The sequence below is a fragment of the Anolis sagrei genome, chromosome 6 (assembly GCF_037176765.1).
Source record: "Anolis sagrei isolate rAnoSag1 chromosome 6, rAnoSag1.mat, whole genome shotgun sequence".
NCBI lineage: Eukaryota > Metazoa > Chordata > Lepidosauria > Squamata > Dactyloidae > Anolis > Anolis sagrei.
The window spans coordinates 56,970,068-56,997,183 of record NC_090026.1 but is presented as its reverse complement, the minus strand read 5'-3'; the positions used below and the strand labels follow the sequence as shown (position 1 = coordinate 56,997,183).

Sequence of the window (27,116 nt, the reverse complement as noted above, 5' to 3'; positions counted from 1 at the left end):
ATCCAGCCTCTGTTTTACCTTGGTCTTGAATGATACAGAATTCTGGGACACATGGCTCGAGAGCAGTATGTGTGAAAAAGATACAGAATAAGGGACACATGGCTTAAGAGCAGTACATCACTCTGACCAAAAGGTCATGAGTTCGAAGCCAGCCCGGGTTGGAGTGGGTTTCCAACCAATTATGTAGCCTGTTGTCGACCTTTGCAACCCGAAAGACAGTTGCATCTGTCAAGTAGGAAAATTAGGTACCACCTTAAAGTGTGGGGAGGCTAAATTAACTAATTTATGAGGCCATAAAAAAGACTCCAGCAAAGCACTCCAGCAAAAAAGCATGCGGGGAATGCGGAAGTACTTCATCAGTGTCACAGATGGACGATGAAAGCGACAGCTCCCCTGGCAGCCAGAAAAAGTTAAATAGCCTCTGTGTATGTCTGTATATGTTGTATGTCAAAATTGGCATTGAATGTTTGCCATATATGTGTACACCGTAATCCGCCCAGAGTCCCCTGCGGGGTGAGAAGAGTGGAATATAAATGCTGTAAATAATAAATAATAATAATAATAATACATGTGAAAAAGATCTCGCGGACAACAAGTTAAACATGAGCCAACAATGCAATGTGGTAGCAAAAAAAGCCAATGGGATTTTGGCCTGCATCAATAGGAGTATAGTGTCTAGATCCAGGGAAATCATGCTACCCCTCTACTCTGCCTTGGTTGGACCACACCTGGAATATTGTGTCCAATTCTGGGCACCACAATTGAAGGGACTTTTAGAGAGATGTTGACAAGCTGGAATGTGTGCAGAGGGGGGCGACCAAAATGATCAAGGGTCTGGAGAACAAGCCCTATGAGGAGCGGCTTAAGGAACCGGGCATGTTTAGCCTGAAGAAGAGAAGGCTGAGAGGAGAAATGGTAGCCATGTATAAATACGTGAGAGGAAGTCATAGGGAGGAGGGAGCAAACTTGTTTTCTGCTGCCCTGGAGACTAGGTCGCGGAACAATGACTTCAAATTACAAGAAAGAGATTCCACCTGAACATTAGGAAGAACTTCCTGACTGTGAGGGCTGTTCAGCAGTGGAAATCTCTGCCCTGGAGTGTGGTGGAGGTCTTTCATTGGAGGCTTTTAAAGTGAGGCTGGATGGCCATTTGTCAGGGGTGCTTTGAATGCAATTTTTCTGCTTCTTGGCAGGGGATTGGACTGGATGGCCCCAACTCTATGATTCTATGATATAATATCATAGATCTGAAAGGGACCCCTAAAGCCTGTGAAATATGTGGTGATATCCCTTTAATGGAATTGTAACGTGTTGGGGGAAAGCACTCCAGGAGGTCAATCCAGAAGGGTAGTGCTTGGAGAGGAAGCAGTCGGACAAAAGCATAGCAAGTGAAAGCAGTGTTTGTGAAAGATAATTTGGGTGGAAGATGTCATTGGTGAAATAAATTTTAACGATGTATACAAACTATAAAATAAATCAAACATCATTATATCAAATGTTCTAAATGGCACCAAAAGTAAAGATGCTATAAAAGATGCTGAATTTAGCTTTAAAAGTGGGGAGGACTGCAGTCGAAACATAACTATAGTGAATTTAAGTCTCTCTCCCAACAGAATTGATCATTTCCAGTAATTCAGCACAACTAGAACAACTCAGAGTAAGGCTTTGATCTCTATATGATGGCTTCAGGTAAAAACAGAAATGCGCAAAAAGGCAGCTCTCTTTCTTACAGCAGGAGGCAAAGGAGAATTGTATTTATACAATAATTTGCTGCTGTCTACAACTGAAAAAGCTCAGCAATAAAAACTGCTAGAAAACGTTAAGGAACATTAGGGAAACCAATCAGACCTTTTCATCAGTTATATTTAAATAAGACTACACCTGGAACAGGGCCGTAGCCAGAAAATTTTTTTGGGGAGGGTTGACAATTTGGGGGGGGGGGGGTTGAAAATTTCGGGGAGGGTTGAAAATTTGGGGGGGGGGGGGGGTTTGAAACCTGCCTCCTAGCTCACGCTGAAGCAAAGAGCACAGCAGGGGGCAGAGCAACCTTCAATAACCTGCAGCTCCAACCCTGTCAACCACCTCCACCAAGTCTGGCCTCCTTAATGAGAGCATTCAACACACACACACCCAACTTGGTTGCTTCACTACATCAGCTATTGCTGCAAGTAATGACAGTGTGAATAAATTGTCAATATTTGCTTGAGATAGTGCTTACAGTTCTGGAGGGACTCTTAATTTTTTTCATCTCATAGACTTAGCATGAGGATTTGGTTAACCAGTTAAAATTCATGAGTAAACCAGTTTTTAAAAAAAAAATCTGAAACATTTCGGGGGGGGGGTTGAACCCCTAAAACCACCCCCTCGCTACAGGCCTGCCTGGAGACAAAAATCTGTTGTGGATTTAGTGTTATTGATCTTTAGTGGCTAAGCAAGACATATAGGGAGTTACCAGAATCCAATGTAAGAGAAAAGCTAATAATAAGTCAGAAACACAACATCAGGAAACCAATGCTGCAAGATTGTGTACTCATATTAGAAAACCTTTCTGAACCTGTAAAGCATCTGAAGCAGCAAAGCAAAGAGATTACACGGCAGATAGGACTCAACTGAAGGTCACATAATTCTCAAAATAAGAGCACACAAGGCCATGCAGAAAACAAACAGAGCTAAAATTGAAAGATACAGAGGGTAGCAGGAGGAATTAAAAAAGTAGAAAACTGAGGGTACTTCTAGATAGCACAAAAATGCAGGTTTTGAATGGGGGTTAAAGAATTCCCAGGACCACTACTTCCAAATCAAATAATGCTTCAAAGAAGAGTAAAAAGCTGGTTTTAATGTAAAAGATACACTTTGGGACACTATAATGTTTAAGGGAAAAATTGGTCAAAATATTATATCAAAATCTTCTGGAATGGGACACCGAGAAGAATCTAATCAAAGATAACATGGTCAAATGGGCCACCGATATAGGGCACTCAATATTGATAAAATAATGGGAAAGTGTGTGGAAGAACATATTAAGATCAACAAGAATATTAATTTAATAGAAAATTGGTACAAAGTGTTTTACAGATGGTATCTTACACCGGTACAATTATCCAAATTCTATAAAAATTACAACAGTCAATGTTGGAAATGCAGAAGTGAACCAGGAACATACTACCATTTATGGTGGAGCTGTAAAATAGTTAGGAAGTTTTGGACATTAATTCACAAGCACACCCAAAATATTCTTAGGATAAAATTTGAAATGAAGCCAGAATACTATTAGTTGTGCATAATGGATTTTGAGATGGGGAAAAATAAAGAATTTTTTTTTGTATCTATCAGCGGCGGCGAGAATAATGATTGCGCCGAAATGGAAAAACAGAGAGACTCCCACATTGGAGGATTGGCTTTCCAAAATAGTGGAATACATGAATATGGACAGGCTGTCATACCTCCTAAAGAATCAGAATAATAAGAGCCAAACTAACTGGAACCAGCTCAAACTGTATTTGCAGGAAAAAAATGAAATTAAATATTTAAACTATGACAAAAGACGTACCTGCAGACAGCAAAGGTGCTCGATAGTGACAACCACGGAATTCTATTTTCTCCTTATAATTTATGATATCTCTGTGGAATGAACTGGAAGCTACCAATGCCTCATCCCCCCCCCCCCCCCATCTTCCCCTGCCCGTTAGGACTCCCGACCCTTTCCAAACCCCTTCCCACTCATTCACTCCCCACCTCCCATCTCCTTCTCTGGCTAAACTTCCCCTTATCCCTCCCACTACCATTATCCTCACCAATTCCACCTACCCTTCTGATCACCTCTATTTCCTACTTTCCGATCACCAAGATTGTTCTCCCTCTTTCATTGTTATCTTCTAAAAACTAATAAAAATATTTTTAAAAATTCCCAGGACCTGACTGAAGGTCCCCACACAGACCTGTTACTACCAGGATTGGATCCCTTGCCATCCTCACAGGCTTCCTCCGTATCGGAAGAAGATGGAGGATGGGACATCCAGTGTAAGGGTTTTTAAAATACTGTAAAAAAATCCCTCTATTAGGTGCTGGACCGTGCATGCAATTATGTGAACATGCAAATATCTTAATATAAACATAAGTTGATTTGGATGTACACATATGAGGTTCAGAACATAACAGAGTGAATTTTAAAAAACTTCTGCAAGATTTCTCCCTTCTTCCAATTGTTTATTCAAGCTCTGTTTAATATTAGAAAGTTTGAAATAAAAGGTTTCAGAGTGTTCTAATTGCTCTCCATTCATGCTTCCTTTAAATCAGCTGTGTGTCTGTTTTACAGCCCAATCAGCTGATCAGCTGTTTTAGGCTTTTTAAAAGAGGGAGCCCCCGGTGGCGCAGTGGGTTAAAGCACTGAGCTGCTGAGCTTGTTGATCAAAAGGTCGCAGGTTCGATTCCGGGGAGCGGCGTGACCTTCCGCTGTCAGCCCTAGCTTCTGCCAACCTAGCAGTTCGAAAACATGCAAATGTGAGTAGATCAATAGGTACCGCTCCGGCAGGAAGGTAACGGCGCTCCATGCAGTCATGCCGGCCACATGACCTTGGAGGTGTCTACGGACAATGCTGGCTCTTCGGCTTAGAAATGGAGATGAGCACCACACCCCAGAGTCAGACATGACTGGACTTAGTGTCAGGGGACTACCTTTACCTTTACCTTAAAAGAGGGCATGTGCTGGAGTAGTCTCCACAGAGAGAGAGAGGTAAATCACATGGTTTTTGCGAGTGCAGGGATATACAGTGATGTGAATTGCAAATTTTCCAGCTGAAATTGTGATAAAAGAGGATCTTTTTACCCCTTGTTTTATTGCAACAAATCAGCGCAGATTTACTAGTAGCATCATGTAGACACCCCCCCCCCACTTTTAACCCAGAAAATGCCGTGTTTTAGGTGCTGTATACCTGGACCCTGAATTACAAATGTAATGATCCTAGGCAGTCCTTGAGAAATCCAAAATGTTGCAACCAGTGAAAGAGACCTTATTACTTTGCACAGGCAGTCAAAAATAGCATGGACAGGTTAAGCATCCCTTATCTGGAATTCCAAAATACTCTAATATTCAAAATTGTCCACATTGGTGATTAAGACAGGAACATATTTGCTGTTTTATGTTTCAGTATAATCAAACTTTATTTCATATACAAAAACATTTTAAAATATTGTATAAAATTACCTTCATGCTAGTTATATAAGATATAGATAGATAGATAGATAGATAGATAGATAGATAGATAGATAGACAGAGCCGTGATTTGCCTTCGGGCTGAGAACAGCGGTATATAAGTAAAGTAAAGTAAAGTAAAGTAAATAAATAAATAAAGTAAATAGATAGTTAGATAGATAGATAGGTAGGTAGACAGATAGAATGTTGTGCTTAGACTTGGGCTCCACTTCATTTCATTATATATGCATATGGAAATATGGAAGTCCAAACCCAAAATGCTTAAAACAAGCTTTTCAGATAGCAGATACCCTGAACGATACTGGGGGGAGGGGGGAAGTACCCCATATACTAATACATAAGTCTAGTAATTTTAGTCAAAATATCATAGAATTATATCATCCCAAAAAATCTGGGTCAACTTATCTACAGGGTAATGTTAGTTCTGTGCTCTAGCTCTTATCGAAGAATAAACTAGTGACTTCTCTGAAAAGAATGACAAAAGGCGAGAGCTTAGTCCATCCTGGGAAAACAGAAGCACTGACCTCTCTCTCTCTGCCATAGTGCTGCTTCTGGCCTTTTTGAATGCCTGTGTGGGAAAATAAGGACAGACAGGGGTGGCTGGGCCCCTGATGCAGCTTTGATGCTTTCCTCTTTCAATATGATTTAATCATGAGTCATATCAAATTCCAGAATTTTAGCCCTAAAACCTGCCCTGTGAGGTCTACTTATACATGATTATATATGGTATAGTATGACTTGCAGGAAGAAAGGAACATGATGAGGAAATCACTGAGTGTGTCAAGGATTGCATTGGAAGAATATCAAGTCACCTTCAGATTGGATTACTGTAATGCACTCTACGTGGGGCTGCCCTTGAAAATGGCCCGGAAATTTCAATTGGTTCAGTGGGTGGCGGCCAGGTTGTTAACTGGTGCTCCTTACAGGGAGCGGTCAACCCTCCTGTTTAAGGAGCTCCACTGGCTGCCATTCATTTTCCGGTCCTAATTCAAGGTGCAGGTTCTTACCTACAAAGCCCTGAACGGTTTGGGACCCTCCTACCTGCATGACTACATCTCTGTCTACGAACCCACATGATCCCTTCGATCATCTGGAGAGGCCCTGCTCACGCTCCCACCTCCATCGCAGGCACGATTGGTGGGGATGCTTTTTCAGTGGTGGCCCCTCGACTCTGGAACTCACTCCCCAAGGACATCAGGCATGCCCCAATCCTGGTAGTCTTTAGGAGGAGCCTGAAAACGTGTTTGTTCCAGTGTGCCTTCCCAGAATAAGGAAGTTCCCAGCAATATGTCCTCGAAATGCACTTTACTATTGATCTAGGAATGTCTGCACGCCCCATCCCTCTCTGAAAACTCTATCCTAGTTCATATTTCATCTGTTCATGCTCAGCATTATTCTTAAATTTTAATTATTACATTTGGCCCAGCCATAGATTTTAAACGTTGTTGTGTTACCGCTATTGTTTATTGTTTATTTTTTGTTATGAGTTTTATTTTATTGTCTGTATTAATTGTTGTTATTGCTTTTATCATTGATGTATTATGGGCTCAGCCTCATGTAAGCCACACCAAGTCCCTCGGGAGATGGTAGTGGGGTATAAATAAAGATTATTATTATTATTATTATTATTATTATTATTATTATTATTATTATTATGGGTTCCTGACTAAAGCCAAGACAATATTCACCCCCAAACACAAACATATACACTATCAATGATGAATGAACTGTTATATGCAGTATAGACTAGTATTAAGTGAAATACAATTAGTATATAATTACAATTACAATGATATTGCTCTGTACATCCAAATAATTTCTAACTTAAACAATGCATGCTCTATGCATAAACTTGCAGCTTGTAAAATCAATATGTTGAACTGATGAGCACGGAGACCATTTTTTCAACACCAATAATAATATTTAAGAGGCAAGCAGAAGTTTAAAGCTATACCTGTTCCATTATTTTTAAAACTTATGGCAAACATATTTATTTATAACATGAGAAAGCTTATCACTGTGTTTACATTTATGCCAAGGGCAGTTCAACCCAGAGGTAATGTTGTACATATACAGCTTATGATAATGTCAGAAAAAAACATATCCTCTTGAGGTTAAAGACATGCATTAATTTAACTCAATTTAAAATAGTGCATTCTGCATGGAGGACAAAGCTTCAAACATGATAATACATCAGTGTTGATATTTATTGAGGTCTAGAAAAGTGATTCACTGAACAGAAAATAAACCTGATTCTGGTTTGGATCAAGGAATGTGTCTATGTTTTATGGGAGAAAAGCTAAAGGAATTGCTAGATAGATCAGTTGTGCTGGGAGTAAATGGGGAAATTGCCACCAGGTTTCGATAGGTCACCAGATAAAACTCATGCTGCACTGAGGATGGTCATGTGAATTCTAACAAGGCCTATGTTAGGGTTGCCAGGGCTTAAATGCCCTCTGGCCCGTCCTACACACATCATCAATCTTGGCGTTTGCACCAATCCAATTTTAATAGGCCTCTATTCATGAAGGCCATCAAAAACTCTTGTTTACAGCACTCACAGCAGTGCAATCTTAGGTTCCAATTCAACTTTTAAAGGAATCAGGAGGAACGCATTATCACATCCAAACATATCATATGGGCCAACCTGATTAGAAAAAGGAAAAAACTGCCTAGGTCACAATCCAAATTGAAAATACTGGTATGTGGAAAGCTATGAGATTCATTGGGATCGATTGTATATTAAGATGTTTACTATAGATTGAAAGGAGACAACAAGCTACACAAAATTGGCTGGAAGCTCTCTCCGACCCGGGCTGGCTTCGAACTCATGACCGTCTGGTCAGAGTGATCTTAATGCAGCATGGATGACTGTTGCCAGAGCCTCATCAGATAGGTAGGGTGCCAATTGCCTCGCTTGTCGTAGATGGAAAAGGCCTGTTTGCTGGCAGAAGCGACCTGAGCTTCCATTGACAGCTGCGAATCCAAAACGACACCTAAGCTCTTAACAGTGGATGATGGAGATAGAGCAGCTCCATCGAAGGTGTGTAGTGGATGAGGCAGACCTGTCGGGCGGCCATGTCAGAGAATCTCAGTCTTCGCCGGGTTCACCTTCAGTCTACTAGTACATAGCCAGTTCGACAGAGCTTCCAGACATAAGGTGAAGTTGTCTGGTATTGACGTTGCTCCAGGCTCCAAACGCAGAAAAAGTTGGGTGTCGTCCACATATTGGTAGCAGTTCAGGCCGAAACTCCGGACAAAACTAGCAAGGGGTCTAACGTAGATGTTGAAGAAAAGAGGGGAGAGAATTGCATCTTGGGGGACCCCAGAAGGAAGGGGGGATCTATCAGAGACTTGATCCATGTACTCCACGTGCTTACTCCGGTTTCAGTGAAATGAGTTGAACCAATTAAGGGCCTGACCACAAACTCCGGACATGGCAAGACGGTGAATCATTCGATCGTAGTCAAGGGTGTCAAATGCTGTGGTAAGGTCATTTTGCAAAGAACTTACAAAACTTTGCCACTGTTTTTCATGCTGCCATTCAAAGGTAATCTAGGTTCTTACTCATTTCACATGCACCTTGCAATCAAAAAGGAAAATTATATAAATTCCCATAAGGCAAGACAGATTGATGTGAGGAGGCAAAATTAATTCAAGAAAAGGCTATGTTTTCAGAAAATAAAACTCAACATAAAATAATTCCTGACAGAAGAACAATTTGTTAACAGAAGTCAAACATGGGATGTACATCTGGTTACAACTACAACCATGGCGCATTGATTTTTGTGGGGAGGACACAACTAGAAAATATCTGTCAACACTAGGCATCTGTCAGACCAGCACACTGGCATATGGCTTACAACTTATAGGAATGGCATTTCTTTTTGCTAATATGGAGTAGGATTTTTTTATTCCACGAATGCCTGCTATCAAAAAAACCACAATGCTCACAAAAGTGGTAAATTCCTGTTTACTTCCCTAACCTCCTCCAAGAAGCTCAGAATGTACATAGGTTGTCTCATTTTATTCTCAAAATAATCCTGTGATGTAGGGTAAAAGAAAAGTTCATGACCACCTGGTGAGTTTCATGAAGTGATGATTCATCTGAATGGACATTTGAACTTCAGTTTCCCAGGATGAGTCCAAGGTAGAACTCTATTTGACACTCAACAAAAGGCTACTGTCAAAAACATCAATTCTGTGCAGACTTCTTTTTTTCTTGCAGTAAATATTCAGCCTCCTCCCTCCCCACACCTGTTTTCCCCTATTTTTGAAGGTTTTTTTTTATTTAGCTCAATTCTGGAACTAGTCTGGTTGCTTATATAAGAGGGCTGGTTGAGGTTTAAAAAATTCTTATACAGTCCACATTAGTTATTTATTTTATTTTATTTATACCCCGCCCTTCTCACCCCGAAGGGGACTCAGGGCGGCTTTACAAATTATGGCAAAAATTCAATGGCACATCATACACATAACACAAACATACTACATTAAATTGTAAACACTTAAAGTATATGAACAGTTAAAACATATAAAACAATAAAAGAGATTAAAACATAATAAAGTGCTGGGTCATAATTCCAAATTTCAAATTTTCCCATGGACATTATTCAGACTGCAAGGTTAAAATCAAATTTGTTACCCTATTCTCTGATTGCTTGTGCACAAAGCCACGTCTTTAGCTCTTTCCTGAAGACCAGAATGGATGGGGCCAATCTAATGTCACTGAGGAGGGGGTTTCACAGCTGAGGGGCCACCACTGAGAAGGCTCTGTCTCTCGTCCTCACCAGCCGCACTTGTGAAGGGGGTGGGACTGAGAACAGAGCCTCCTCAGCAAATCTAAAAGTTCTAGTTGGCACTTAAAAGGAGATGCATTCGGACAAGTAAGTTGGAGCAGAACAATTTAGGCCTTTATAGGCCACAGCCAGCACTTTGAATTGGGTCCAGTAGCAAACAGGCAGCCAGTGGAACTGACACAACAGGGGAGTTGTATGCTCCCTGTACACTGCTCCAGTGAGGAATCTGGCTGCCACCCGTTGGACTACATGGAGCTTCCAGATTATCTTCAAAGTCAACCCCACATAGAACGCTTTGCAGTAGTCTATTCGAGATGTAATAAGAGCATGGACCACTGGATTTTTTGGGTTTTTAAATATATATATATATATATATATATATATATATATATATTTAATATAATTGTTCGCTTTATGTGTAAATTTTGTACATTTAATACAAACATGTCATTATCTATAACCACATTTCTCCACCCTCTTCCATTTTCTCACACACCCTCCATTCTATATTATCCATTCGTTATCTAATATATCTTAGTTCTGTTCAGTCTTTTTGTTTTTTTCCCTCTCCCCCACCTCCCCGCTACCCTCAAACCCATTCCACAATTTCCATTAGAACTTTAATTCCATCCATGAGCTCAACTTTTCCCATCTCTGTACAATATTAACATTGGCTTCACCTCTCTTTATCCATTCTGAATATATTGACCATTTCTTTTGAATTTTCCTCAATGTATCTTTCTTCTTATCATCACAGGTTAGATTTGCAATAATTTTTTTTAAAAAATATAGTTTTTTGAAGTTTTTAATTTACATAAAACAGGGGAGAAAAGGGGACTGGTTGGGGTTTGTGGGGATAGGAGGGAATTGTGGGGATAGGAAGGAAGAGTGAAGAAAGATGGGGATAGGGGAGTTTAGTAGACTTCCCTTCCTCTTTATTGTGAATTTGAATCTGGAGTTTTATTACTATTTAACTTGTTTCAAAGAATAGATATTTCTCCCTTATTCCTTTTGTTTGTTTATATTAAAATCCTCATATTCTATTCTTTCATAGAATTAATCAATAAAATCCAGTCTGTTTCTTTCCTAGAGTTGTTTTGTCAGTATGGTAATAGTTGTGTTAGTTTGTCCATGCTCATGATTTCCACAATTTTTATCAAACATTCCTTAGTTGTTGGAATTTCTTCTACTCTCCAATATCACGCATATATGATTCTGGCTGCTGTTGTCAGATTGTTAAAAGGGATTTCTTTATTGTTTGCTAGTTTTACATCTATAATACCCAACAGAAAACATTCTGGTTTGAATTTAATTTGTTCCTGTAACATCTTCTGGGTGACATCATGAATTACTTTCCAGTAATTTTTGGGCTGTCTTCTGACTTTGAGCTGCCCCAGTGTTGTTGCTGTTGATCTGGCTTTCCTTCGCCATCTTGCCTCCATCGCAAGATGGCCAAGGAATAGATAATTGCAATATAAGAAAGCAGATCTACTGGGCCTAAACATCAGAGTAGGGAGATTATTTAAAGACCTGACCCCACACCCTCTAGTGCCAGGAATTGTTAGGAGAGCACAGAGCCCACAACAATCGTCCAGTCAGGATAGAAGAACAGATCATTTATATAACTCCCAATGGGTGGGAAACAATGAGAGATTTCAGACAGAAACCTCCCTAAGTGGTCAACAACCGACACTAATGATAAACAACACAGCAAAAGTACTATCAATTCTAACGCCAACCACATCCATGAGATTCCTCCCAGAACTCAAAACAAGCCTACATCTAACCCTTCACCATTCAAGTCCCAAGAAATACATGTTACAACCACCACCAGAGCTCAACTGCCCCCTTGCGAGCATACCCAGTGAGACACCAACAAATACACCCCCCCCCCGGCGCGTGCGCCAGTATTTAAATCTGATGGAAGAGTCAGTAGAATTGTTCTCAATTGACATTTATTATTCCTTCCTACTATTTTTAAGAGACTCCCTAAAAGAATCCCAGGGCAGACAGATACCCAACATTGACTAAGCTATCAAGAGCCCTTGCTCCCCATCCACTGCAACCCCCCAGATGTCGCTGGCCATCAAAGAGGTCTCTCACCTGCCAGGTAAGGAGCACTTCAGCGAGTACCCTTAGTTATTGAGCTAATGGCGCTGTACCTCGTCTTTCTTTTCTAATTCTTCTTCTCCTTATTCCCAAGTCCCCAAGGGTATCCTTCAATCCCCTGGTGCCCTGATCAGGGCAGTCAAGCTGGGAAAGAAGTATAAAAGGGAGGATTGGCTTGATTTGAGTGACTTCCTTGAAGCATTCAAAAGGTCCCTCCTAGCTCAACGCCATCTTGCCTCTTCATCCATTGCTATACCCCCACCCCAATCTCCTTTCTCCCTCTTTAGTCAAAGTTAGTAATAACAGAAGTTACTTTAGCCCTTCTAAACCTATTCTGGGAACATAAAGCTGTTCTTTCAGATCACTGGTCTTAATGATCCTACATAATTTCTCAACAGTTGCTTTTGGTAGAAATGGGAAAACAACGTGTATTGGTGAAGTATTAACAATAAAGGATGGACACTGAATATCAGGTCACCATTTTATAAGGTAGCTCTGTGTAATGTGATTCTAATGAAAGATTCTCCTTAATGTGAGCTAACACTAACTCAATATTCCTTTTCTTCAGAATGAAGAAAAACCAGTGACATCAACAAGGGAGAGGCATTGAGGCATTCAGACATAGACTTAAACCTATTTATTCTCATTGCCCAAGAAGTAAATACCACCTTCACTTTTTCTACCTAAAGCATGTAGTCTTCCCCCCAGATTTGTAATTTTGATTTTTGTGATTTTTCATGGATATGATTTAAAACATTATCTCTACAAATGCCCGGGTCTGCCAGTGTAATTCCATGGTCAACTTCCTTCAGTCATGCTGGAGGACCTAAACATTTCTTGAAAGAACGCCTCTCTAGGAATCTATAGGTGATCCAGTGTGATTCTATATTCAGCTTCTATAGGCTCATGCTAGAAGACTTAGAAATTTCCAGAAAGACATTCTCTCAGGTTAAAAACTCTAGCAATTTCTTTATTTTCTGTTTTTAACTTTCACTGGGGGGTCCTGTGCTCCTAACCACAGTGAATGTGAAAGGATGACTGTATGCTGTGCGAGCAAAGGAGAAGCTATCTAGGAGTAAATCCTGAAATGCTGCTCCAGAACTCACAGTATGGCCTACATTCTCTGAGAGGAAAGGGTTTCTGTCTACTAGCTAATGACGATCAATGGGGTGACAGATGTTGCAGCCAGATCGCCTTCACATCCTTATTTAGAGAATAAGGAGAAACTGCAAATCCTCCTACAGGGTTCAGATAAAAACTCTATTTTAAAATTGACCCTTTTTTACGCAAAAAGCACTGACCATCTGCGAGAAGATGGAAGCAGAGAGAGGTGACCTTGCTGCCATCAACAAAATTCAAACTTAAAAACTAAATATGGACATGCCACTAGTTTTACCTACCCGCGCCCTTGCCCAAACCCTACTTTAAGGAATTAATCAATTTTTAATCTTTTAATTTTTTTATCTTGTAGTTGCACAATCATTTAGGAGTGGGTTGACAGGCCAGTAGGCCGGGATGCCTTGTATTCATATATGGTTTTACTGTATGGGCAAGTGTGTATGTTTTGCATGTTTTGCATGTTTTGATATGGTCAAAATTGACTAATCAATAAAGAATTGTTGTTACTAGCTAATAGCAACAACTCAATGACAAAGCTTGTACGTTGTTTTTGAAAAGCATTATGCTGGTGTGAGGTGCTGTTCAGATAGACTTCTAGCCATGTTTTCATTGTCTGTTCTTGAAACAACCAAAGGCTTCCCTGCCACAGGCACAACCCAAGTTAATTACTGGCATTCAGACTACATTGACATGTCCTCTCTGGTGGCTGGGAGCTATGCTACTAATGAAAAGATATCCTGAATCAGAACAAGCCGGCTGCAGGATACAGCATTCTCCCCTTTCAGTTGCAATCCATAGACACAAAGGAAAGGGAAGTTTCAGATCAACAGCTGTTCCTGAAGGGCAGCATGAACAAGTCTTCCCAAATGATAACAGACAAGCAGTCTTACAAGCACAACAAGGTTTGAAGCACCACATTTTGTGACCAAAAAATGGCACTATATAAATGCCAAGCATAGGTATGCTGAGACTCCCTACGGCTGCATAACAACAGTTGACATTTAACTTGTGCATTTGAGTGTTCAGGGCTCCTTACATACTCTGTCCTGTTCCAGTCCTAGCTGCCACAAAATAAAATGAAGATCCTATATGAGGAAAATATATTTTGTTATGCCAATGAGAAGATTGCACACACACAGGTGATAGGTTGTGAGGTGAGTGGCTGACACAGTCAGTCTGTCAGCATGAAGAGCATGTATCTACAATGTGGGATGACAATGAGGGATTCAAAATTGCTGCACCAAGTAATGAATTCTCCCAACAGCTGAATTCTTTGGACAATTAACAGGAAAAAGAAAACCAAGCAAACCAAGATGACCTCCTGCCACAGCTCAGCGTTGAAAAATTAAATTAAGCTTTTACCCCAGACTGTCTCCTGTAGGTTTAGCAAATATTACTATTGTCCTATATCACAAATGGTCGGAGAGAGACTGAGAGCGAGATTGAAATCAAAGCATGACCGAGGTCACTGGTGAGATTAGAATGATTTATTGATTTTAGTGGTTCCCGTATCAAAAGGAGAAGGTGAACCACACTTTTATAGAAACTTTATAGGAACGATTTGAGGTGCCAAATCAATTTTTGGAGGTAGAAATTAGCACCTGGACTTAAAAGACTAGACCAAATGGAGAGCTTGTTTCCCACTCTATTGACAGGGAAGCTACTAGCCAACGCTGATGCATGTTGTGGTCGCAGCAGCTCTGGATTCAACTCACCATAAGAAGTGAGTTGGTGTAAGAGTTATGACTGAGCTCTTAACTCAAAATGCTCATATCTCAATGCAATTTTACAATTGAAATGCTATTAATCTGCCATTTTGTTAGGTGATTTTAAACAAGAACATGTACTTTATAAGTAACAAATAATGCATACATGCAAATTCACATGCAGCAATAAAAAAGATAAACTTTAAAACAGTAGAAGCACAAGGTGTGGCAAGGAAGCACATTTGAGGCAACAAAATGTGTGTTGGCCAGTGTAGTAGCAAGGCAAAACCTGCACAATCACATAGAACAATAAAAAAAAAAGAAAGATCAACTTCAAAATGGTAGAATCACAAAGTTGTGGCAAGGTGCACAAAGTGAAGAGGCAGAAGCATCATTGTCTTCATACTGTATTCATTCCAGCCTTCCTCCCTCTCTTGCTCTCTTTCCCTCTCTCTTCATGAAGCCAAACATACCAGGAATAAAACCACATAAAATCAACAAATCCAAAGTTTCTCAAAGCAGAAAGCAATCTCTCAAAGAGGACAAGAGCGTGAGGCATGGAGGCTGCTCCCTTGAAGCCCTAAAGCCTAGTATTCTCACACTAGTGCTTCTTCTGTGATAGCTCTTAAGTCAAAATGCTGCTCTTATGTCAAAGTAAAACCCAGGCTGAGTGACAGCTCTTAACTCAAATGTTCTTACGTTAGGATGCTCTTAAGTAGAAGTTCCACTGTAGTGTGTATACAAAACCTTAATACTAGCTAACATACTTATCGTCATGGCAAGACCCAGCAAAAGTCAATGCGATACAATACCTGCACTGAAAACAACAAACATACTCAATATTTTTCACTATGGTCTTTCAAAAACAGTAACTGGAAGGCCACTGAAAAACTGCTTAATTTTACCTAGATTTAACCACACTTCATACGAACAAAGATTAAATACCTGCATGTCTTTCACTTTATGGCTGATTTGACAGGGAAAAATTCTCTATAAGCAGCAGAAGAAACATTATTTATATTATGAAGCTTAGTAATTTATGTGATTTATCCAAACAAAGAAAATGAAAACATAAACCCATTACTGAAAACTAAATTGTACAATTTTAAAGGGCATTCAATTTTAAAGAGCATTCAAGTTGCTTTACTGTGAGTTCCAAGACTAGCAACCTACTTTGGCCAAACCCAACATAACACCTATATTTCCATTGTGAAAATGCACTTACCTGCCTGGTTTGTGGTTACATTGACTGAAACAAATTGCCGTGCAGCTCGACTCTGGCCGGATACACCATTCATTGCCTCAATCTCAAAGGTATAGTTTGTGTGAGCAAGCAGGTCCGCCATCATCACAGAGGTGTTTCTCAGGCCGCTTTGTTGTGGAAGATACCTGACATGACTGCCACATGACTCACAGAGCCCTGAGTGCGAGTTGCACTTCTTGCATGCAATATAATAAGACACATCTTTCCTTCCACCAGTATCAGCAGGAGGAATCCATTCCAGAAAGACACTAGTCTCGTTAACATTTGAGATGGCACTCCGAGGAGCAGAGGGGGGTCCTGGCGTGTAAAGTGAGAAAAACACAGGGTAAGAATCAGATTCAAAATGTTGGCCAAATTTTCTAATACTTTTTTTAGAAGGGGGAAAAAGCAACATCAACACAGCCCATCAGCTTTCTTACTGGTCCTGGGCCAGTGGGTGCCACTGCATTACCCACTCATTCCTGAATATCTGGTACAATTTTTTCAGCTAAGAGGTCTTAAATCTATGCCGCGTCACCTACCTTTGGCTCAGTTTTGTCTGGAAAATGAGTGGCACACCAACAACTTTCAAATTTAAACAAGAAAAAAAGTGATTGTGTTATTTATCTGTGTTAAGTGAGCCTTAGCATAGATTCTTGCTGATTCATGTATGGGCCTAAATTGTATTGTTAGTCCTAACTAGAGTAGGCTCCTTGAATAAATAAGATTTACCTACATGCCAACTCACATTGAACAACTGATTGAATGGGTCTACTCTAATTGAGATTAGCTAACAACAAGCCAGCTAAGGAGTGCTTATTCAATTAAATTATCCCCGTGCTCTATATTGGAACCTCAGCAACCAAACTTGCACACTTTTCAGATATCCTGGCAGGCTGCTGAAATTGACAGCTTTCCATCAGTATAATACTTTCATCCATCACTGCCTATAAAGCTCTGTTTAAGAGACCAGCAAGGACGAACTGCATCCTCCTAATGGTATTTCAGCATGCAGCTCCAAGCTAGAGCATACCATGTCTAATTTCCCCATGGCATCAATTTAGGAAGGGGGGTTGTTGCTGATATCATACTTAAAATCTTAAAATCTACCATACAGCTCAATCCTATTTGAAATCTAGTTGAATAGTATATGTCAGGGCATCCTTGAAAATACTAATACTATAGACTTGCTGCAGACACACAGTCAACCCTGATCTGTATGTAATATTCCTGCTGTGCATGTCTCCCACGTAGTTTAAACAATAACAACAAAAAGGGGAATCAAGTGCTTTTAAATTGATACTGGGGACACACTGATTCCTTCTTCTGTATTGTTATCCTTGAGAAGAGGTCCCAGGATGTAGCCCAGATGATTTTAAGAGCTTAGTAGTGTTCCATACATCACATAATAGCGAAATGCTCCTGTTCCAGGAAACATTCCAGGACGGGTTTTCCACCAAAGCTAGTCTTGTCCACAAAAGGTGTACAGCAAGGGAGTGGTGAAGATCATACTTTCCACCCATAATTAATCCCTCCACATTGTCCACTTGGAATAAAGGCAGTAGTAGAGAGCTTATGCTTTTAGAAGATGGCCAGACACAGAGGATGGGCTGCATCATTAGTAAATAAGAGTAGTTAAACAAAACAAATAGGAAATCAAAATATCTTATGGGTAGAGCCAGCTTAACCATGAAGCAGAGTCAGCTGGCACCTGAAGGAAGGGGAATCATATTGGAGCCAAGACCTTGCAGCAGGCATGTAGCCAGGGGGGGGGGCTCGGGGGGCTTCAGCCCCCCCCGAAATTCTCATGGTGGTTCGCGAAAAGGCCTTACTGGTGCATTATTTAAACTGTTATGTTTATTAATATCATGATTTGATCACCATTCTCAATATATCCCATATGCATGGGGGTATTGGGGTAATGATACAAAAGGTTTGCTAGGCTAGACCCTCTTTCACTCAGACTCAGCCCCCCCCGAAACTCAGCCCCCCCCCCGAAACCCCCCCTGAAAATTTTTTAGCCCCCCCCCGAAACGAAATCCTGGCTACGGGCCTGCCTTGCAGGCTTTCCTGTGCAGATCACAGCTACACATTAACTATATGCTCTTGGTAGTAGCTTCTGCATTTACAGCTGCTGAATCTCCATTCCTCCTGCTCCCCTGTGGCTTCAGCCAGTCACTGGATGCATTCGTGCTGAGTCTGCCAGAATATGGTTCTATCCATAAATGTGAAAATGTTTGAACATCTTCCTTCTCTGTGGGATTCTTGGAATTTTGAAGGATCTAAGTGATAGTCAATCCGTCTATTTGGGGATTTAAAAGTATATGGATAAGATATAATGAACTAGGAAAATAATATGGTAGTCTGTTTCTTTTATCAATGATTTGCTTACATGAAGAGGAAAGTATTTATTTTACCTGTGGAGACTCTCCATAGGAAAATGCGTGATTTTCCTGCACAAAGATGGATAGCCTCCACTGAGAGGAAGTATCTCCTCTTTGGACCCACTGCTTTCCTCACAACCAATGTGAGGGGGCAAAGTCGGCTTTGAAATGTTTTTAAATGTCTGCATAGGGATAATGTGAAAGTTTGATATTTTAGTGATGTATTGAAAAATAAAAATATCATGAGGGAAAATATGTCTAATAGGATAGAAATAATGTATGTATCAAATTGAGCTGTGGAAACATCTACACCCCTAGACACACATTCAAGGTGAAGATTCATACAAGTAATTAAATTGATGTATAAGATGTGAAAAGCTAGATAGTCCTGCCTCTGATCCATCATAAAATAATGTTCTGTGTCATTCTTGCATCTTCACTGGAATGTTTTTAAGATATGTTTTTATTTTCCATCCTTTGGTACAACTTAGTAGGAAACAACTGGTACATTTATCAAATTCCTTAGTTGTCTTCAAGGGAGAAGAAAAATATCAGTGAAATATTTGGTCTTGGGATTTGTAGATATGAATTTTGAATGTCAGAGTATAATATCCTGAAACAGTCAAGAATTTAAACTTGGGCTGGAGGGCGTTTTAAGAGGAAGAAGCAGCCCTTTGAATGCTATTTCGAATGCTTTATCAATGAAATTCTAAAGCCATTCTTAAACTATTCATTTTGTTTTATCAACTTATTGACTACATTCTTATGCCAATTGTTGATAATTCATAATGTGTTCTGTATCTTCATGTTGTCATGATTACTCACAATATTGAATAATATTGCTATACTGATCTATCATGTGATTTTTATATGAAACTAATGATATGTTTAGACATAACGCCATGCATCAGTAAATGCATAGATGTGATTCCATTAAAATCCTAAGCCAATGAAGCATTAATTATAGACACAAACCAATCTAATAACCCACCTCTGTCCAGTTTAACTAGCCAGGAAGGGCAAGGGTCAAGAGTACAAGTGATCGCTCTCACAGCCCCAAGGATCCCGTCAATGTAATCAGGTGGAACAAGTTGAAATGAATCCCATAAGATCGGACTGATAAATGCTTCTGGCATTGCATTTAAGCTGGTATCCAACTCAAAGAGTATCTGAGCGACTTTATCTGCAAAACGGTATGTGAAATCGCTGCACCGAGTTGCAGAGTTCTCCCCCACCTCAGGCAGGTGGAGGAGCTCCCTGACAATCTGAAATAACTCCGATGGTCTGTTAGAAGCAGACGCTATGCGGGCAGTCGAGAAGACCTTCTTAGCTGCCCACAAAGCCTCAGAGTAGGCCCTAATTGAGGCTCTAGCCCGTGCTCGGTCAGAGGTGGCACTAGGTTTCCTCCAGAGGCACTCTAGTCTCCTTTTCACACATATCATCATTGCCAGCTCTTCTGAGAACCAAGGGGCTGGCATGACTCTGTGCAGCAAGAGGGGAAATTCAGGGGCAGTCGTGTCTATCACCCTAGCCATCTCTCTATTATAGCAATCAACCAAGGCATCGACAGGATGAAGTTGTCTGAACCACATAGTGAGCTCTTTGTTGTTGTTTCCAGGGCTTGTTTTTCAAAGTGTTCCATGTAGAAATTTGTCCCACAATAAATTCTATGAACAGAAAGATGGAGTAACTATGCGGAGTCCTCTCAGCCCAGTCATAGAAAATTTCTACATCAAACACTTTGAAATGTGGACAATCTCATGTGGACTATTTCAACAGAAAGTAAAAAACCATGAAAATGAACAAAATCTGGCTACCAGTATTTAAAAACTCTAAAATCCTAATAGTAAATAAAGAACAATACTCAAAAATAGGGGAACTTAAGACAAGAGACCATCAGGGACAACTAATCACCTCTCAACAAAGGATTCTCCCAAGCAGTAAGCAGCCACACTTTGAAACTGCTAAGCCATTAAATACATTTAGTTTTTAATATTGTTATTATGCACTGTCTTATGTCTAATTGCACTATAATGGTTCATTTTGTTTATCAATGTATGTATTTTTATGGCATCGAATTGTGCCGATTGCGTACGCCGCTCTGAGTCGCCTTCGGTCTGAGCGGGTAGAAATAATGCAAATAAATATATAAATAAATAATCAAGTTGGCTCATTGAAACATTCACACCTGGCTCCAACAGACACGAGTTCTTTCTCCCACCCTGGACATTCCAGAGATATATAAACCCCATTTTCCTAATTTCCAACAGACTTCGCAAACCTCTGAGGATACCTGCCATACATGCAGGCAAAACATCAGGAGAGAATGCTTCTGGAACATGGCCTTATAGCCTGAAAAACTTACAACAACCCACTAGGTTTTCAATTTTTGGCACTTGGTAGTGCAGAGACAATTTGCTTCGAAACCCAAAGAATTAAATGGGCAGAGTGCACAAATAATTAGTGAGAGTTTTCAAAAGGAAGAAGAAAGCAATGATTCTGAGCTGGGTACATTTATGTTTTAGCTTTGGCAATTTACTCTGTGACATAACTGAAAATTATTGGGTCCTTCCACACAGTCATATAACCCAGAATACCAAGACAGACATCCCACAATATCTGCTTTGAGCTGGGTTATCTGAGTCCACACTGCCATATGTTCCAGTTCAAAGTAGAAAATGTGGGATTTTATTCAGCTGCGTGGAAGGGGCCATAGAGGTGCAACTGCAGCCTTATGTTAAAAGTCAGGTGGTTTTGTCTATTTTTCTGTACATGAATGTGTACAAGCTTTTTCCCATCTAATTTTAGGTTTATTATTGTAATAGTAGTTGTGATTGCACCGTTAGGCACCTGGGCTCATTATGGGGAAGGATAAGACAAAGGAAGGGAAACCCATGACATTTTCTTTCAGTCCTCAAATTTCTAGTATTGCAGAAAGGAACACACCGAAAAATCACAGATGCCTGGAACCTTTATATTAGTTGTATTTGCATTCTGTGGTAACTTTTCTTTTGATGGCCAAACTGCGTCTTTAAATGTTTATCTGAAGTTTTAAGTTACTACACTGCTAGAAATAACACAGAGTAGCAAAATTTCCTTGGGGACAGTATTCCCCCTTTCCAAAACTTTACCCCTTGACATACACACGTGCAGACTACACATACACTAGCACAAGTATTTGGTAACTATTACTCTCTCACACACGTGAATATTATCTGTCATTACTGTGGTATTTTTCCTACATCCTAGACTTTCTTAAACCTTTCCCACACCCCTTTCTGCCTGAGCTATTTGTACGTCACCCCAGATATATAAAATAGGTATAAAAACAAAACTTTTTAAGATAATGAATCAGCATTTGTGAAGCTTGCAAAACAGGCCAATTTTCTTTTTTGTGGAGTAGAGCTGAAGCATTATAGGTTTTTAAAATATATAAATGGGTGGCATTCAGAAGCCTTTTTGTTGTTGTTCATTTGTTCAGTCGTCTCCGGCCTCATGGACCAGCCCACGCCAGAGCTCCCTGTCGGCCGTCACCACCCCCAGCTCCTTCAAGGTCAGTCCAGTCACTTCAAGGATGCCATCCATCCATCTTGCCCTTGGTCGGCCCCTCTTCCTTTTTCCTTCCACTTTCCCCAGCATAATTGTCTTCTCTAGGCTTTCCTGTCTCCTCATGATGTGGTCAAAGTACTTCAACTTTGTCTCTAGTATCTTTCCCTCCAGTGAGCAGTTGGGCTTTATTTCCTGGAGGATGGACTGGTTGGATCTTCTCCTTGACCCCAACTTTGAGCTAAGAGGACCTCAGTTAGGGTGGGTTTAAGAAGAAGTGTCCTAAATAATCAGTATGAAGCAAATGGCAAATATGATTCTTGTCCCATTAGATATGAGTTCCACCTCCTATTGTATTAATTTCCAAATTATATAGCCATTAAATAAATAAATAAATAAATATAACCCAATTTTTTTAAAAAAATGGTTTGTAAGCCCATGTCTCCCAAAAGTTTCTATTAAAATATAAATTACATTGATTCCACTAATCTCTTTCTCTTGATAATACAACTTCAGTACTGATACCATCATTTCCATTATATTTGTTCCTCTTAACGTTTCATATGAGCTTCCAATTCTTATTGCTTATCGTAAAAAAAAATGCTATTTGGGTTGGATCCAGATTTAAAATGGATTTAATTTCCCTTGAAACAAATGGGACAAATTGAGTCACGTCATCCTGGTTTCAATAGGACCTAAGAGCAACTATAATGCAATTCTACATATACTCAATGAGCTAGCGAGACGGTTCCATGTTATGGGATGGCACCCATGCTTTGAATTCAATCTTTCTTTAAAAAAAAAAGTAACAAAGCAATGCTTCACTTGGAAAAATCATTTGAAAATGTATGAGCAATGTTAGAAAGAAGCTCAATACCTAGAGGAGTTAAGCCTCGCAAAATTAATCCTTATGCTATTGATATTACAAATTAAGTATCCCTTATCTAAAATGTGTGAGGCTAAAAGTGTTTTGGATTTCAGATTTTGGAATACCTGGATTTGCTTAGGTGTAAAGAATGAGATATTTGACCAAGGTCAGACAGCAAAATTCATTTACATTTCATATATCTGTTATACACATAGCTAATTTAATACACAATATTTTTTTAATTAATTTTCTGCATGAAACAAAGTTTGTAAACACCAAGCCACCAGAAAGTGAACCCTATCTAAACCATTTGCATGGACAATTTGGGATTTTGGAGTACTTTGGAATTCCTGATAAGGGGTTTTCAACCTGTTTTTCATTATTGCTTTATTAGGGTGTTATTATCAAGATGTGAAAATGTAAACTCATCTCAAAGTGGTAGTATATAAATTATTTCAATAAATAGACAAAATATTTGTTTTCTATTATCCTTTATACTTTATGCATGAAAGCAGTATAAAAAAAAGAATGTAACAAGAGTGAAGCTTCAGTGAAGAATTTCTTAAGGTACTCTATCTTATTTCCAGTTAGTAATTTCTTCACCCTCCCTATTTTTGTGTTAAAGTTGTATTTAGGCCATTCTCTCACTTAGAATATTGTTTACACCAATAGAGAAGCAGAGATTTCAAGAACTCCAACATCAATACATGAGCCCAAGCCAGCAATGGTAGTCCCTAAGCAAAGCTTCACACCTTCCTATAAGAGCTTGACAATGCTGGGACCTGGTAGGTCAAGACAGTCCATCTGAGAGGGATGAAGAGATGCTAGACTTCAAATCAGATAGCTATCCTTTCATGACTTTTCAGGAAGAGCATCTTGGCAAAGAGTGTAGGGTATAGGATTACAGGCACAGGTTCACAGCTTGGGAGTCCTCCTGGAGTCACCACTGAGCCTGGAACCTCAGGTTGTGGTGGTGGTTAGGGGGCTTTTGCAAAATCAAAACTTGTGTGCCTTGGAAAGTCAGACTTGGCCACAGTGGTCCATGTTCTCATTACATCCAGGACAGACTACTGCAATGCGTTCTATGTGGGGTTGCCTTTGAAGACTGTTTGGAAGCTTCAAATAGTCCAATGAGAGGCAGCCAGATTAATAGCTGGTGAGGCATACAGGGAGCACACAACTCCCATGTTACGTCAGCTCCACTGGCTGCCTGTTTGCTACCGGGCACCATTCAAAGTGCTGGCTTTGGCCTATAAAGCTCTAAACGGCCATGGCCCAGTTTATCTGTCCGAACGCATCTTCCTTTACAAACCATCATAGAGATTAAAATCTTCTGGGGAGGCCCTGCTCTCAGTCCCACCATTGTCACAGGTGCGTTTGAAGGAGACAAGAGAGAGGGCCTTCTTAGTGATTGCCCCCCAGCTATGGAACTCCCTTCCTGGCAATATTAGATCAGCCTCCTCCCTCCTGTCCTTCAGAAAGATGGTAAAGACTTGGCTGTGGGACCAAGCCTTTGGGGAAGTGCAATGAGGCAATAATAGGAAACCTACTTTGCTGACCAGAGCCAGCATAGTGTCTTGAGATGATTTTAAACAGCTGACTTTAAAGTAGATATAAGTGATTTTAATGGTTGTGTATATTCATAGTTTTATGTCCGGCACTGAATGTTTGCCGTATATATGTTGTGCTCCTCCCTGATTTCCCTTTGGGATGAGAAGGGAGGAATATAAATGTTTCAAATAAATAGATAAATAAAGAAGACCAAAAAATGCTTAGTTGAACATCAGACCTTGATGGCACAATCGCCATTTGAACTTTCCCAGATGTTCAACAATCTGACTTCTTTTGCCACTCTACCTCCTTATACCTTATGGTTTCATTTTCTGATTGAAAAATGACATATATTTATGACTGCAATTCCTCTGATATATAGTTTCCCTTCGAATATAGGAATTCCCCATACAACTCCTTTTAAAAAAAATAGAGCTATTTTTCCAATTCCATAGATCTAGTAACAATTTTTGCCTTACATATAGTTTTGCTATGATCGTGGGGCCCAGCAAACAATTTTTATCAGAATGGTTGGCTCCCAGCACTTCAAGAAATTCAGGTGTTTTCCCTTCTTTCTATGGCAAAGGGTAAATAAGATATCTGAATTGTTTTTAGCAGTCAGACCCAGGGCAAAAAGGTCCTTCTCCCTTCTTCTTTCCATCTTGTTAGTTCCATCAATAATCTAAACTAGAGGCGTACTGGTCCATACAACATGGGATTCCTTGAAACCCTGTCTGTATCCTCTAGCTTTTGGAGTGTAATAATACATGCATTTTGTAAACAAAACCAGAGAAAAACACAGAGCAGGAAAAACAAATGGAATGGGAAAATATATGAAAAGATGAGATGTTCTCAATTAAAATGAAGTTGAATAAAAGCATCTTGGGAAACTTGAATGTATCAATTTGGGCAGATTTGGGAAAAAAGGGGGGGATTGAGGGACAAAGATGAGTTTGGGAAACTGGAATTCTAAATGAAACATTTACCCATGTTATCCCAACTTGCCTTGTTTTGGTGGGAACAACATTCCTTATCTTCTATGCAAATACCTTATTACTGGGGCTAAAAATCTAGATGTTAATCCCAAATACAGCATATCCACTGAATAACTGAAATGATGATCAGACACCGAGCATGTAAATTCCCTGGATTCTTTACTCTGTCTGGAACTAACATTATATTTAATATGTGATGGTTTCCATTATATTTGTTACTCACATATTTCCCTTGTTCACATATAAAGAAAATGTGATGGAACTAATTTTAACATGAATCCTGTCCCTCTGGCTTATATTCCATTTTTTCCTCTAAAATTAAGACCAGGCCAGAAGATGAGAGAATGCATCAAAATATGACAAACTGGTTATACATTCACAAATCTTTTTTCTTGTATATGAACAATGCAGGCAAGTACATAAGCATGCCCTTTTCCATCTTGTTTAATTTGGCCCACATCAAATAACACATGCAAAGGCCAACTGTTCAGAAACATTGCCTGAATATATTTCCTGGACAGCCTTGAACCATAAGTTCAGTTGATCAAATTGCATCTATTTTTCACTTGCAAATTTTCAGGTTCAATTTCTGGTTCATCTATGTAAGTACAAATATATAAGACTGTTGGGCTAGAAAGCCTCTCTGGATGAGACCTTTCCAAAGTATGCTATGTGATTACTGAATTTGGCTCTGTGATTATAATTATTTGGACTCATGATCTGTCATCCATCACTTCAATATAATAAAAACAAATACACTCACTTGTACAGGCCATTGTGGGTGGATCAGATTCCTTTCGGAAATAATGTTCTTCACAAACACAGGAGGTTGATGCTTCTTCACGTGTGTAACTGTGTGGTGGGCATTTGCTGCACATCTGATTCTGGGGCAAATCCTTAAAGAATCCCAGTGGACATGCTGAAAGGAAGAACCAACATATAAGATTTTCTACTCTCACTAGCACATTAGGATCTTCCTTGCAAATACTTTTAAAAGGATTTGGTCATTAAACCCAGATAAGGAAACTATCGAGAAACACACAAATTATGTGAAAATAACTGTGTAGGCAGCCTACGTGAATAAATTTTCCACCTAATTTAAAGAACTGGTGTGCTAACATATAGAACAGGCATGGGCAAATTTCAGCCCTCTAGGTGTTTGGACTTCCACAATTCCTAACAGCCAGAATGAAGTCCAAAACACCTGGAGGGCCAAACTTTGCCCACGACTGATGTAGAGAGTAGCTTAACATTAATAGCTCTTACTATACAGAGACATCTCTATGTAACTAAGGCTCAACATAGAAACTGAGCTTCTTAGACCCTTCTATGATGCCCTATGTCCCATGATCTGTTCCCTTCTATTGAGCTAGCTTTTGTTCGTTATAATTCATTGTAAAACTCTTCAAAACCCTTCAATTTTTCTCTCATAGATCTACATATTTTACCTGTTTTATCCTTTATAATGCTTATTATACCCTCAATTTTCTTTTTTTTGTGTATTTGGCTAACATCTTTGAATTCCTATCACTAAACTCAAAAAATTCCCTCCTTAAATATATTAGATTTTCTTGTACTTCATCT

At 39.7% G+C, this 27,116-nt stretch overlaps 1 protein-coding gene across 5 annotated transcripts in view; it reads right to left on the bottom strand.

Moving 5' to 3' along the window:
• The window catches only part of EPHA5 (EPH receptor A5), a 339,685-nt gene that overhangs the window by 116,835 nt on the left and 195,734 nt on the right, over nt 1–27,116 (bottom strand). For 3 of the 5 annotated variants that reach the window (XM_060781405.2, XM_060781401.2, XM_060781402.2), the window contains exons 4-5: nt 26,296–26,451; nt 16,171–16,506 (exon numbers count right to left, since the gene is read on the bottom strand). In XM_060781405.2, coding sequence (XP_060637388.1) covers nt 16,171–16,506; nt 26,296–26,451 — 492 coding nt within the window. The remainder of the gene's footprint in view (nt 1–16,170; nt 16,507–26,295; nt 26,452–27,116) is intronic. The other 2 variants (XM_060781403.2, XM_060781404.2) reach the window with 1 other exon arrangement.